Source organism: Eriocheir sinensis, chromosome 14 (genome assembly GCF_024679095.1).
Source record: "Eriocheir sinensis breed Jianghai 21 chromosome 14, ASM2467909v1, whole genome shotgun sequence".
NCBI lineage: Eukaryota > Metazoa > Arthropoda > Malacostraca > Decapoda > Varunidae > Eriocheir > Eriocheir sinensis.
In genome coordinates, this window is record NC_066522.1 from 6,065,058 (window position 1) to 6,080,401 (window position 15,344).

The 15,344-nt window shown below is 41.9% G+C and overlaps 2 protein-coding genes across 8 annotated transcripts in view; both read right to left on the bottom strand.

The window, feature by feature from the left end:
• The window catches only part of LOC126998363 (glutamate receptor ionotropic, kainate 5-like), a 24,019-nt gene extending 22,077 nt beyond the window's left edge, over nt 1-1,942 (bottom strand). For all 3 annotated transcript variants that reach the window (XM_050859892.1, XM_050859893.1, XM_050859895.1), the window contains exons 1-3: nt 1,735-1,942; nt 918-1,175; nt 23-409 (exon numbers count right to left, since the gene is read on the bottom strand). In XM_050859892.1, the coding sequence (XP_050715849.1) occupies nt 23-409; nt 918-1,138 (608 nt within the window). In that variant the 5' untranslated portion in view covers nt 1,139-1,175; nt 1,735-1,942. The remainder of the gene's footprint in view (nt 1-22; nt 410-917; nt 1,176-1,734) is intronic.
• A 9,556-nt stretch (nt 1,943-11,498) lies between these two features.
• LOC126998366 (uncharacterized) overlaps nt 11,499-15,344 on the bottom strand; it is a 191,645-nt gene continuing 187,799 nt past the window's right edge. For 4 of the 5 annotated variants that reach the window (XM_050859898.1, XM_050859897.1, XM_050859899.1 and 1 more), the window contains one exon: nt 11,499-14,671. In XM_050859898.1, the coding sequence (XP_050715855.1) occupies nt 14,256-14,671 (416 nt within the window). In that variant the 3' untranslated portion in view covers nt 11,499-14,255. The remainder of the gene's footprint in view (nt 14,672-15,344) is intronic. The other variant, XM_050859901.1, reaches the window with a different exon arrangement.

Sequence of the window (15,344 nt, forward strand, 5' to 3'; positions counted from 1 at the left end):
ACACACACACACAGACACTCACATTAGTCTGTCGATCCTGGTGACGGAGGCGGAGGCGGAGGAGGAAGAGGAAGGGGAGCTGATGTTTGTTGGCAGTGACGATATAGAGGCAAGGGCGGAAGAAGAAGAAGAAGAAGAAGAAGAAGAAGAAGAAGAAGAAGAAGGAGAAGAAGAAGAAGAGGACGAGGATGAGGAGGAGGAGGATGTTAAGTCGAGAATTAGAGCCCTACACGTTAGTTTGTCTCCTTGCATTATTCTCCTCCATAGATTAGCAGCTATAGCTTTCCTCCCTTTACCAACACCCGTAGCAGTAATAGTACTAGTGGTGGCATTAATAGCATTGGTCCAGCCTAGTAGTGTGTTTGCGTCCAGGATTACTCTCGCCCGTTGCTGTAAATGGTCGAGGGAGCTGTGAAGGAAGGGGGAAGAGGCTGGGGTGAGCAACTGACAGCATAGAGAGCAGTGCTTGTGGTGGAGGTGGTAGTGATCGTAGTGGTGCACTGCTACAGCCTATGCCCCTAATATATATATATATATATATATATATATATATATATATATATATATATATATATATATATATATATATATATATATATATATATATATATGTATGTGTGTGTGTGTGTGTGTGTGTGTGTGTGTGTGTGTGTGTGTGTGTGTGTGTGTGTGTGTGTGTGTGTGTTATCCCACCTCTTTTGAGTTTTAAAAAAAAAACGAACTCATTTCTATTGACAAACAGATGAAGTAAAGTACCCTGCTTTATATAGCTCTTATTCAGTTTATCGTCTTCTTCACCTGCTTCTATTTTTTTATGTATCATCAAAATAACTAGGTAATTATTTTTTAATCTCATCTTAAGTAAATCAACTAAAATAAGTTCAGTTACTTCAATTCTGGTTTACGTCCTTATTTACCTGAGTACGTAATCAAGCACAGGTGAGTGTCTGTGCCAGGTTGCGACGACCAGGTGACAGCCCGCCAGGTGCTCCCTCACCACCTGGCCCACCGCCTCCCCCAGCTGGCGCTCCGAGGAGTCTGCTGCTGTAGCCTGCACTGTCCTGACCTCCGGCACCATCACTACCGTCACCACCACCACCACTGCCATCACAGTCTTGATCATCATCCTTATCATCATCGGTGCCAGTTGCTCAGTGATGAGAATTCTTTGGGTTCTGTTGGGAAAAACAGGTCTGTTGAATGCTAGTTGTAGGGTTATTAAGACCTGAGGCTGGGGCAAAGTGGGCAGCACGGCGATGAAGGGTACCAGCGTGCTGTCCAGATGCCGACCTACCCTCCCCAACTTCAGCGATATTTGTCAAGAGATGTATCCGGGTGCAGCATGACCAAAGCAAGAAATATACTTAATGGCACGACCTAGAACAAAACCTGTGCTCGTTGCAGGGACAGACCATAAAGCCCCTGCAAGAAAAGAATAAATGAAAAATAAATGTAACAAAGTAAAACATCACCATTGCATACGACTTATTTTTCATTGGTGATACTGATATCTCGAGTTCTTTGATAACAAGGTGGTCAGGGATATGATATACTTTATTAAGATAAAGAGGTATACGGAAATGTGATGAGATTGAAAATGAGGAGGCACAACAAACAGTATTTTTCCTCTGTTAATAAGGTATGCATTGAATGTAGAGAAAATGTAAAACAAAAAGAAACATGTTTTCCTGGTGGAATTATCAATAGGCCAAAAATAACCTTATACTAACACACCCGTCTCTCGTAGGTTGAACAAGTGCCGCCGTGCAGGAGAGAAGCAACACCAGTGACGTCCTTCCTCTAAGGTGTTACGATTCGCACTGAACGCCATTCCTCCTCACGCAACCACTATAACGACAGAGTACGCCGCTCCTCCCCCGCCCATAGGACAGGCCTCCAACAGGTGACTGCCAGGCATTACGTGACGGGGGGAATGTGGGTTACCTGTAAATAATATACTGATACTGAATAAGCTAAAAAATATATATGTAGATAATAGATAGATAGATAGAAAGATAGATTAAGAGATAGATAGATAGATAGATAGATAGATAGATAGAGATAAATAAATAGATAGGAAGACATTGAACGCGCTAAAAATGATCGATATACTGAATGTAACAGAAGAAAAGATAAATTGTGATCCTGAAGGTAGTAAAACCATTAATTGTGATACTGAATGTATCTAAAAAAAAAAAAATGTAATACGTGATGTAGCTTAAAAAAAAACGACACTGAATGAAGCTAAAAAATAACTTATCCTCAATGTAGTTAAAATATACATTACCATACTTAATGAGCTAAAAAATAACCTTGATACTGAATGATCTTAAAAATAAATTATGATACTGAGCGAACAAAGATAAAAAAAGTCAAAAAAAGGAAATGTGATTCTGAATATAGCTGAAAAATAATTAGTTAAGGTGAATGAGCTAAAAAATTAATAATGACACTGAATGTAAATAAAAAAAACTGCGGTATTGAAAGTAGCTACAAGAAATTGATACCTAATGCGGGCAAAAAAAAAAAAAAATGTGACACGAAATGAGCTAAAGAGATCAATATATACCGATTTTTTTTTTTTTTTTTTTTTGACGTGTACGCCTATAGCGCCGGTAGGCTTTCTTGAGGGGCCTGGATGGTAGTCAGCCCCAGCCCGTCATGGCGCAGGCAAGTATTTATAGTGGCGCCATCCTCTCTTGGCTCATGCTGCCCCCTGGAACTCGTTGTTGATTCACTTGGACGGTTTCCTCTAGAGTCCGGGTTGATGGGTGGTCTTCAGGACAGCATGTGGGTAGTTTTGAGCCACTCGGCGGTGACTGAGAAATCCGAGGTGGTAGCGTGGGGATTCGAGCCCGCGTCGTCCATCACGCGGTGAATGTGGGCCCTGCACGCTACCACAATTGTGAAACTGAATATATCTAAAAATATATATACCATGATAATGAATGAAGCGAAAAAGAGATAACTTGTAATACTGAAAACAATGAAAAAATAACTTGGTACTGAATAAACAAAAAACTTGTGATACTGAAGGATCTAAAAAGAGATAACTTGTAATACTGAAAACAATGAAAAAATAACTTGATACTGAATAAAAAAAAACTTGTGATCCTGAATGAACTAAAAAAAAGATAACTTGTAATACTGAAAACAATGAAAAAATAACTTGGTACTGAATAAAAAAAAAAACTTGTGATACTGAAGGATCTAAAAAGAGATAACTTGTAATACTGAAAACAATGAAAAAATAACTTGGCACTGCATGAGCTTAAAAAAGATAAGGTAATAGTGAATGTAGCTAATGATGAAGTGAAAATGTGATACTAAGTGAGCAAAAACGAAAATTGTGACCTTGTACTCGACGCCCACGATGAAACAAGTGATTAATGACGCTACAGGGAAGGAGACACACACAAGATAGATAGATAGATAGATAGATTGAGAGAGAGAGAGAGAGAGAGAGAGAGAGAGAGAGAGAGAGAGAGAGAGAGAGAGAGAGAGAGAGAGAGAGAGAGAGAGAGAGAGAGAGAGAGAGAGAGAGAGAGAGAGAGAGAGAGAGAGAGAGAGAGAGAGAGAGAGAGAGAGAGAGAGAGAGAGAGAGAGAGAGAGAGAGAGAGAGAGAGAGAGAGAGAGAGAGAAAAAAAAATGTGTTTGATGAAAAATGTCGTGATGAGGTGATGGCCGACAGAGAGGAAAATGTATAATATATTTTTGACACGGAAGGTATTGAACGAAGAGCTGTGAAATATCACCCTGCAAAAGAGAGAGAGAGAGAGAGAGAGAGAGAGAGAGAGAGAGAGAGAGAGAGAGAGAGAGAGAGAGAGAGAGAGAGAGAGAGAGAGAGAGAGAGAGAGAGAGAGAGAGAGAGAGAGAGAGAGAGATGGGGGGGCGGGGGTGGAGAGAATCGACGCCAGTTCATGTCCCTTACAAAGCCTTACATCAGAACACGCAACGCCCTCCCGCCAACAACGGCCACGAGAATAAAACATGTATTGGTGTCGTGTTGGGGTGAAGGGAGGGAAAGGGAGGGAGGAAAGGGGAAGGGAGGGGAGGGGAGGAGAGGAGGAGAGGAAGGGATGACTCAGGTACTGGCTGTTAAGGGCTTTAGCATGGTGAAGAAGTAATGAAGGAAGACGAACAAAGAGACACGCAGATAGACAGACACACACACAAAAGGAAGCGGGGCACAAGCTAAGAGAAACACAGAGAAGTGACAGAGGGACAGCTGGGCAAAGTGATGGAGTAGTGAGGAATAGAAGGGCAGATTGAGGGTATTAAGAGAATTGGGACAGCAAGATAAGGAAGAGAAATGTTGGTAGGGATCAACGTTACCAGATTACCGTACGCATAACATTGTATTTTCCGGTTTCTGTCCCATATATTACAAAAAAGAGCATCAATAATTACCGATTTTAACAACAATTATAAATGCATATCGTTATCTTTGTGGGTGCGATAGTTTTTGGTCAGAAATCGGCAAAAACAATACGCCAAGTACGAGAATCTGGTAACGTTGGTAGGGATAGAAGAGAGAATTTTGCGACAGGGAGAGCATGTGCAACGGGAGGTATGGGGAAAGTAAGAAAAAAAATTGAAGAGGGAAATTGAAAGATAGAGACGGAAAACGGGAAAGCGGGGACTGTGTGGAAGGGGCCAGGTGACAAAGTAGAAACGAAACAGGTTGTGGGACAGCTGAGGGATCATTCAGATTCGAAAAATAAACAATTATAGTCTCAAACACAAAAAAAATCTAAGCGGTATTTCTAAGCTAAGGTTTATTGCGTTGGCGTTCGACTCCGTCCTTTGGGTTCCAAGATTAGCTGAGGTATGAACCATTGACTCTAAGGTGACATCCGAGGCACAACGGTTTGCCTTTCCCAGACTCACGCAGGGATCCATTTATCGAAAGACGTGCAAGGAGGACGAACAGCTCAATAGACGCTGTGTCAACCCCCTTTGTATGGATTCGAACCAAGACTCAATAATTTGTAGCCATGCGTGGTACCCAAAGTACCACGGAGGCGCCCAACCAATATAATGACAAGAAGTGATCCTTAAACACCCTGGGCCAGAAACTTCTGACGCGACTCACGTCACGTCGGCGTCCAATAAGGATGTGCCATGGCGGGACAGTCAGTTGATGGCTTCCCATGCGTGTTTCTGGCCAGCTATAGAGTCCAAGACAATCAACAAGTGAATAAATTAGTATGAATAACATAAGAGGTAACATTGGACAGCAGCCACGGCCATTAACCCGATGAGAAGAGTAACACCACGCCAACTTTATATCTGTCGGTTCCTTTCTCCTTTCCGGACGGAGCCGACAGACTACCTCGTCCACTAGAATATAACGCCACGAAACATTAAACTGTATATATCCCTTGCAACTAGCGTTTTGCAACTCTCCTGATGTTACATGTGCCAAGTGGCTTCCCCCACCGTCTTCCTTCCCACACAGCCTCTCCAGTTCAGGTGAGTGGGGGCCAAGCTTCATTATGGATGGGTTAGCGTGAGCCAGACAAACATAACCCAGACACACTTGGAAATATTTGCTCCAACGGCCTTGAGACAACCACCTCTTGGGCAGCAGCCTTCCTGAGACGCAAATGTGAAGCAGTAACTTGAATGGCTGTTACGATGATGAATGATGACGGAAATAATGATGATGGTATACTCACGTTGGAATGAATATTAAGGAGTTAATGAATACGTGTACCTGTGGCCCTCACCTGTGACTCCGCCTCGCCCTCACCTGATTGGCCCGTGAATATTGCAATCAACGACCCGCCACCCAGGTGAAGGTCCGATGAATATTACTAAAGACCAGGAATGGTTCGTTAAAAGTCATAAAGGTCCAATGACGCGCCTTACCAAAGAAAGAAGAATATCATAGAAATGTCTTCTAAGCTGCTGCTTTAGCCTCCCTCTTCCCTTCCCTAAAACAGAGAAAATAAAGCTACATGGTATATCAATAACTATGTGAATATTTGGAGGCTCCTTAATTATCTCAGTATAAGAGCTGATAATGTCGCTCATCGAACAGAAAGACACACTGGCTTCTCTAGTTAACAACAGGAGAAAGGATAAAAAGAAGAACTGCAAGGTGATGAATAATAGTTAGGTGGTGTTAAGCGCCAGTAATATCCTGGAGTGGCCTCACTGTCGCTTCACAAACGGCATTTGAGCAAGGCCGGGTTTCCACTATCCCGTTTTGACGGTCCCGTCAACTGCCAATGACGTCATCGACGGCGACGACAGTGGGAGCCGGGCCACGCGCGCGGAGCCCCGTCGGCCCGTCTAAAGTTAAATCCAAGTTAACTTTTGGGTCCAGGTCGGCGGCGGTGGTGGCCCGTCCAGTGATGTTGAATATTCTACATATCATGAAAATATGAAATGGAAGTACTTAGATACAAAATAACATATACATACATTTCAATATAATAATAATATAGATACATTTGCATTATGTGCACATCTATTTCGTTTGGCAATAAATATCTTTTGTTGAAAACTGGAAGTGTGGCAACAGCGCACACGGCGGCACCACCCAGGTGTAAACAAACCCACGGGTGTGGCGGGGAGATTGGTGGCATATATATGTATTCTTCTGTTGCAGAGAACACCCGGGGATCATTTGCGAACTATTTCAGTTCCTCCCATACCAAAATTATATTGTGAGCATGGAGCGACTTCAAAAGGCAGGCAGAGGGTTGAGAATTCAATCAATTGTTGTTTTTAGTGTTGTTCATCAGCAGAGCAGACCTCAGCCTGACCAGACGAGAGCCTGCCTTGGACTGGGTTTTACCACAGCTCCCTTGTAGAGTGTATGTTGAGTTTTCTGCGAGTGTGGTTGTCCTGACATTCCACATGTAATGATCTGTAGCATTTAATAATAATTTGAAGGCTTGAAATAATTGTTGGCGTGGCCAAAACCTTCGCCTCCTCCTAGCTGGCCTGCCTTGTGACCCAGCAGCAAGTATACAAAGGCAGCAATCAAGAAGTCGCTGTCGTCCATGGGGTCCATGCTTTGTTTGTCAACAATCGGCGTGACGGATCCCATCTCCGTACCGAGCGCCCACCATTTTTGTGACGTCATTTTGACGTCATTAACGTCAACGGGACCGTCAAAACGGGATAGTGGGAACCCTGCCTAAAGCTGCAATGATACTTATTCTACTCAAGGTCTACAAAAATGTTATGATTTGGTTTAACCATCTCCATAAAAAATAAAGAAAGACTGATTTTTTTCTCTCTTCCAGATGGTTCGACACACACACACACACACACACACACACCTCCCGGCACACCACACTGCACTCCGCCCTGCTCTCCACCCTACCAACCTTCTCACAGTTACTCCAGGCCCGTTCCCCATCACCCTTCTTTTTTATACTTGTCTCTTGTTCGAAGTTACTTTGAAATGTATCTAGAATATGTAAATTTTCTGCTTAACTGCTGCCGAGACTAGATAAAACGTTTTATTAGTGTTATCATTACACACACACACACACACACACACACACACACACACACACACACACGAAAGTCAGTGCACACCCTTTCTTTTTTCTTCCATGGTAGGTTTTCTTTGGAACGATCTGAGTTTTTAAAAAGCATATTCCATTCACTATCCAGTGTCCATACCAAGAAATGACAACTTATTTTTTCTTTTTTTACGCCTCATTACTTCTCGCATAAATGCAAACAAAGACGGTCACACACACACGCACACCAAAAAATAATCGGTTTATAGAGTGACAGCATACTTTTATTGGATAATAGAGGAGGAATATCTAAAGGGAAAGGAGGGGACAGAAGGGAGGGCCGGGGGAGGAGAGAGAGGAAAAGGAAATGGGCGAGTGGGAAAAAATGGCAAGAAAAGTAATTTGACGGAAGCACGAAGACATAGTTGATAATTCAAGAAGCAAAAATAGGAACATAAAGAAACATTAGTTGATGATTCAGAAAGCTAAGGAGAAACGGAAAGACAGAGTAAGTTTGAATAATAAACGGGGCATGCAAGGAAATAAAAAAGAAGAAAAGAGAAAAAGAAAACAATGTGCGACACTTAAGATAGGAAAAAAAATATGACTAAGAGAGAGAGAGAGAGAGAGAGAGAGAGAGAGAGAGAGAGAGAGAGAGAGAGAGAGAGAGAGAGAGAGAGAGAGAGAGAGAGAGAGAGAGAGAGAGAGAGAGAGATTTACATAGATTTACATAGAAAATCAGACCGCACGGACCCCATGGTCCAGACTATAGGTGGTCTGTCCTTAAACCTAAGTGATTCTACATTAATCAGATGGCTCCAAAACTTTGCATTTCAACTCGTTAATATTAAGTTGAAGGAAGTGTCGGTCGAGCTTGTTTTTAAAGGAGTCAATCGTGTTACACTGGACCATTGAAGGTGACAGCTTATTCCATTATCGCACTACAACGTTGGTGAAGAAAAATTTGGTGCAGTCTGAATTTACTTACCTACATTTAAGTTTTGTGCCATTATTCCTCGTTCGCAAAGTGTCATCGATCATAAACAATTTTGATTTGTCCACATTCGTGAAACCATTAAGTATTTTAAAACATTCGAACAGTTTTCCTCGGAGGCGACGTTTCTCAAGAGAGAACATGTTAAGGTGGAAAGCCTCTCTTCGTAGGGTTTGTTGCGCAAGGAAGGGATCATTTTCGTTGCCCGACGCTGAACACCTTCTAATTTAACAATGTTCTTTGCATGGTGGGGAGACCAAAACTGTACCGCATATTCCAATTGGGGTCTGACTATACTATTGTAGAGCGGAAGTATACATCTTTAATTTTGAATAAAAAGTATCTTTTAATGAAGCCCAACATTCTGTTCTCTTTATTTGCTGCATCGATGCATTGCTGTGAGAATTTGAGGTTTGACGCGATTTTGACACTCAGGTCATTGACGTATTGAACGCTTTTGAGTTTGACGCCGCGCATTTCGTAATCGAACTTCTTATTTCTTGTTCCAACTTGAAGGACCTGGCTTTGTCTACATTAAAGGGCATCTCCCATCTATCAGACCAAGCTAAAATTTCATGCAAAACCTCTTGGAGGCTTTGTCTGTCTTCGTCAGTGAGAACCGAGTTACTAATCTTTGTGTCGTCTGCAAATTTACTAATGAGATCATTGATTCCAACATCCACATCGTTGATGTAAATAATGAAGAGCACTGGGCCAAGAACCGAGCCCTGAGGGACGCCACTAGTGACCGGTCGATCACCACTCTTTGTTGTCTGTTGCTCAACCAATTTGGGATCCATTGGTGTACATGATCGTCAATACCTAGTTGCTTTAATTTATAAAGTAATTTATGATGTGGGACTTTATCAAACGCTTTCTGGAAATCAAGATAGACTACGTCCAATGATTTGGTTACGTCATAAACTGAGAAGAGGTCGTTATAAAAGGTCAATAGGTTTGGTAGGCAGGATCTTTTGTTACGGAAGCCATGTTGTGAGTCCCCAATTAATGAGCGGCTTTCAAGGTAACTCACAATTTTGTCTCTAATTATGCTCTCGAGTAGCTTACCTACGACTAAAGTTAGACTAATGGGTCTGTAATTACCCGGTATTTTTTTGTCTCCTTTCTTAAAGATTGGAGTCACGTTAGCCTTTTTCCAATCCGAAGGGACGATGCCTTGTCGCAATGACATATTGAATACGGTTGTGAGGGAGGAGTATTTCGCTCTTTGTTTCTTTGAGCAGTATAGGATATACTTTGTCAGGTCCGGGACTTTTGTTTGTTTTAAGGAATTGGAGAACTATTAGGACTTTATCGGTAGTTATTACAAAGTTAGGCAATGCATGCTCGAGATTTACGTTAGTACTGTTGTTATCGCTGGTGTTGGTGGTAGTGGGAGGAAGACTGTAAGTATTAAACACCGAGGAAAAGTAATTGTTTATTAAGTTCGCAATGTGTTGGCTGTCAGTCACTAGTGCACCGTCAGTTTGTTAAAGGTCCAATTCCACTTCTGATCGCCTTTCTGTTGTTTATATAACTGAAGAAGGATTTCGGATTATTTTTACAGTTGGCTGCTATGTCTTCTTCATATCTACGCTTTACCTGACATACTAATCTTTTTACTCGCCGCCTGGCTTCATGATAAAGTCTAATGTTTTCGGGCGTGCTTTGCTCTTTCTTTAGCCTGTAAGACAATTTTCTCTCCTTAACCGAATGTTTAATTTCGCTATTAAACCAAGGTGGGCTTTTATTAGTGTTATTTCGCTTCTCGCAGTGGGACAAATGTGTTCTGCTGAGTGAGTAAATGATTTTCAAAATTTAGCCAGGCTTCCTCTACGTTGCCATCATCTGATAGTTGCATATGTTAGTTTTTGTCGGATTTCTATGAAATTAGCTCTTTTGAAATTGGGCACCTTTACTTTATTTTCAGTCACTGTTGTTTGAGCGCAAATGTCGACGCGCACTAATTTATGATCGCAAGAACCGAGGTGTTCTCCTACCGTAACATTACTGACTAGGTTATCTTGGGTCGCTATAACAAGGTCTAGTATGTTATTTTGTCGAGTTGGTTCAGTAACCATTTGGCTTAGGTAATTTTCTTCAAAAAATTCGGTCATTCTATGTGACTCGCCTTCTGTACCTGACAGTGTCGCCCAGTCGATATGGGGGAGATCAAAGTCTCCTATCAGTGTTTCGCTGTTATTAAGTGACTGTCTTAAAACGCAGTACATTTCAACATCATCTTCGAGTGATTGCCCCGGAGGCCTGTAGGTGACAGATATATTTAGATTGATTTTTACCATGTTTACTCGCACGCACAAATGTTCAACGTTACTGTCTCTTGGTGTTCTGTCAGTGGGTTGCAAATAGCTTTTGACGTAAAGGGCGACGCCACCACCTCTCCGGTTAACACGATCTTTGTTGAAGTCTGTAGCCATCTATTTTGTATTCTGAACATAAATCAATATTTGTAGTGTCGAAAAATGTTTCGGTTATAGCAATTACGTCAAAATTTTCTGTTGAAACAAGACATCTCAATTTGCATTGAAATTTAGGACTTTTGTTATCTTGAGGTTTAGTAATAGAAGTGGTGTTACTTGCGGGTTCACGGTTTTGCGTATGTTGTGTTGCATGCCGTCTATTTACACGGGCGGGGTGGAGGGACGCGGCCGAGAGCAGTTTTTTGTTCGGCTCTCACGTACTGCGTCGTTAAGGAGCCTTCCGAGTCCGAAAGAGAGAGAGAGAGAGAGAGAGAGAGAGAGAGAGAGAGAGAGAGAGAGAGAGAGAGAGAGAGAGAGAGAGAGAGAGAGAGAGAGAACAAAAAGAACAAAAACGAAAACAAAAATATAACAAAAAAAAACATCAGAAAAAGAAGAAAAAGATGGATAAAAAATTAGAATAACAACAAGAGGAGCATGCCATAAAATTAAGTAACGAACACAACACAATGGGAGAGGAAGAAGATGCAGTGAGTGAGGGGGGGGGGGGGGGGTCAGGGGGATCAATAACACCGCAGAGCTCGTCCGAAAACTCTTTATTGCAAATCCCGGTAGCGAGCCCAGCGTGGCGATGGTTGGCCTTCCTTGGCGACCCGGCGTGGCGAGCGGGCGGCGAGTCACACAACCATCACTTCAACATATCTCTACACACCTTTTCTCTTTCTTTATCGTCCTACTACACCTTTCTAGCTTATGATATCCCTTTACAATTTCCGTCGTCTCTTCCTCCATCTTTTATCATCGTAACCACAATCTCAACACTCCTTTACTTCTTCTTTCTCCTCCTGTTTGTTCATCTTCCCTTTCTTATGATACTACTTTTTAATATGTGTCATCTCTTACTTCATCTTTTGCTCCTACTCCTCTCCATCATCAGATTAATCTTTACACATCTTTACCTCCTCTTCCTACTCTTCGTTCTTCTACATCTCATTCCCTTGTTAATGATCCTCCTTCTCAGCCTCTATCATCTCTTACGTCATCTTTTACTCCTAATCCTCCATTCCATCACTTCATCTCTACACACCTTTATTTTTGTTTCTCCTCTTCCTCCTCTCATACAGTCTTCCCTTGCTTTTGCTCTTCCTCCTCACTCTATGCCATCTTTTACTTCATCTTCTACCATTCTTCTCCTCTTAGTCCTGCTCCTGCTTCTCTGTTTCCTGTTGTCGTTTCTACTTTTCGTGAGTGCGCGTCACTGGGTAAGTAAATGCAAAGACAAAGCGAAAAGATTAAATTAATACAACGCATCCCAAAGTTTCTTCTCAGTTCAAGAACAAGAATATTTGTGGCATAATTTTTCACAAAAAGTACAAAAATACGTCAGGAAATGTAATATAAGTGTTCAGAAAGCTTCTGAAAAACTTATATAAGCACTAAATGAAAACATGATTTACTATAAAACTACGTCACAACTCCCTTCGCAAAATTAAATGCAATATGTCGGTTTCATATTACAGTGAATAAATTAATACAAAAAGACTGAATACTAACAGAGGAAAGCATGATAAATATTAACACTTAGAAAAAAGTGAAAAAAAAAAAATCATTCCTGCGCAACAAGGAAGAAACGTTGATGGATATTTTTTTTTACTTATCAATAATGTTAGTAGTGGTAGCGGGACTGCCTGGGAAGAGACGAGTGGCAACATTACGACGCTTAAATTCACGTACGCGTAAATCCCAAGATAAAATAAATAAAAAAAGTAAAATATTGTTAGCCAATAGGAAAATGATACAGTGTAAAAAACCTATTAACAGCACACACTACTAGCATAACACTTATAATCCACAATGCGTTATTCTCTTCTTTAGCTTTTTAGAGCTCTTAAAAACCTACAAGTCTTTTTGTTGTTGTTCTTCTTCCTCTCCTGACATCATATTCTTCTTCTAAACCAATGAATCTTCTTGTTCTGGTTTGTCTTTCTCTCCTGTTAAAATCTTCTGAGTCTTCATTTTTTCTTCTTCTTCTCCTTCTGATACTATATTGCTTTTACTTACTGGAATATTTTTGTACTTGTTTTTCTTGCTCTTCTCCTTCTGACACATTGCTCTTCCAAACTCAAGAGTCTTTTTTCCTCTCCGTCCCCATCCCCGCCCTGCCCCCCACACCGGGTTGCCTCTTCTCTCCTTCACTTCTTTGGTAGAGAGTCACTAACCTACACACACACCTGACTACACCTGGCCCACTACGAGCGTCTCACCTGCCGACACTATAAGGTGAGCAGCACATGGAGAAATAATAATGATGAGGATGACAATAATAATAACAAAATAATAATAATGATAATACTGTTCTGCATCAAAACTCCAGATTGCATTTTCTTTCTTTCCGCATTGAGAATAAAATGGAAAAAGAAACATGTGAATGGGAATGCATCAAAATTCTATTGATAAAAAAAGGGTCTCAGAATTCGGCGGCATTTTTCAATCGACAGTCACCCACTCCGGTACAATGAAACAAAGCGACAGAGGTAATGCAATAAATTAGAACTTAACTAGTCTACTAAATGCTCGTAATAAAGCAAAACAGAGAAGACTGACAACCAAGTTCACAAAATGCGAGAACAAATGTAACCTTTCTGTCCCTTTTTTTTTCTTCTCCAATCCAACAACCTTCAGACAAATGCATAAAAGGAACATTCGTAAACAAAACAAAATAATCCATGGACAAAACAAAAATCTATAGACGAAATAATAATAGACTCTCTCCATGGCTGTAAGGAGACTATAAATGCTTTCTTCCTTCAAAAAAATATCCCTTATAAACTCTACCTGATGAAAATTAAGGAAAAAAAATGAGAAACCGAGACTTGTAATGTATAAAAAAAATGACAATGAAAATAATACAAAAGCGAATATCTACGTTCTTATAAAATGCAGCGGCTGAGAGGGATTGGTAAGCGTAAAAGTGATGATAGATACATTTACAGTTATCGTGTGTGTGTGTGTGTGTGTGTGTGTGTGTGTGTGTGTTAGGCTAGTTCACGGGAGTTCTTACATCGGTACAAAAAAAGAGTAACAGCCTTGGTAGTATTTACAGCCCACGGAGGGAAAAGGCGGCGGCGGCGAAGTGTATGTAGAAAACCTGTGAGGAAATTAAGCTTCCATTTTAAGCACAAGGACGGAACGAGGCGGGAAGGAGCTGAGAGGAAGGAGATGCTTTTGTGAGGTAGGAGGAGGAGGTGGAGGAAGAGAAGGGGTAGGAAAAGGAGAGTGGGTGTGATCTCTCTCTCTCTCTCTCTCTCTCTCTCTCTCTCTCTCTCTCTCTCGCGGCTACATCTCCCCGGGGTCCGTGTCACTGGCAATGGAGTGGGCCGGGAGGTACTGGGTCACGCTTCTCAGGTTCCTCAGCAGCTGCACACTCTTCAGCGGCTCGTACTCCTTTCCGAACTCCTTGTACCTCCACGGCCCCTCCCCGCTCTCCCCCTCTCCTCCGGTCTCTCCGTCACTCCGGCTAGAGCACGATTTCTTCTCCTTCTCCTCCTCCTCGTCATCCCCCTCCGCCTCCTCCTCCTCCTCCCCATTCTCTTGGTCCTCCTCGGAGTTCCCAGTTTCCTTCACGGCACCGAGTCTCCTCCAGCGGGTCGCGGCCCCTGCTAGTCGCCTCTTCAGACCCGCCTCGTCATCCTCGTCTTCGCTGCTCGTAAGGCTCGGAGAGAAGCTGCTGAAGCCCAGACTCACCGGCGACGCTATAGGGAGATACAGGGAAGTTAGGACAGGGCGGGAGGAAGAAGAGATAAGCTGTGTTGTTGTTTAGATGTGTGTGGAACAAGAGAGAGGATGTTGTGGAAGAGCTTTTGACTGTTGTGAGGGTGAGATGGGTCTGGCCAATGTTCGTGCGTGTACATTTTGGTGCCATATTTATTACTATCTGATGCGAGTAATTCAAAGGAATGTCTGTGAAAGCTCTTTTTCAACTTTATGAAAACAGTCCAAGTAATCCTTGTTCTCTGTGAAAGTATTTCTATGTGCAAGGAAGAGGAAAATGTCAACAGTTTGGTAAATTAGCAAGTATATATTTCTCCCTTCCTATCATTAAGAAGCTAACAATTATATGGCAAGGGGAATAATATATCTTCTTGTTGATAGATGCATGCTGAGGGACAGAAGTACATCTGGAGTAAACTTCCTGCCTGACAGAAACATTTCATTAGGGCAAAAAGAAACATGTCTACTTGGGACAACTCATGCCGTGTGCTTTATGAAGACACTTTATCATGGGATGCCAGAGGGGTTTGATAGGTCTGGAAGGTGGTCCGGTAGGGGCAACTCATCCCGTGTGCATATAACCCTTTGCAGGATATGGCGTGCAGGAAAAATAACTTGAAGGGAATTTCTTTTTTTATAGTCGAGATAAGAATA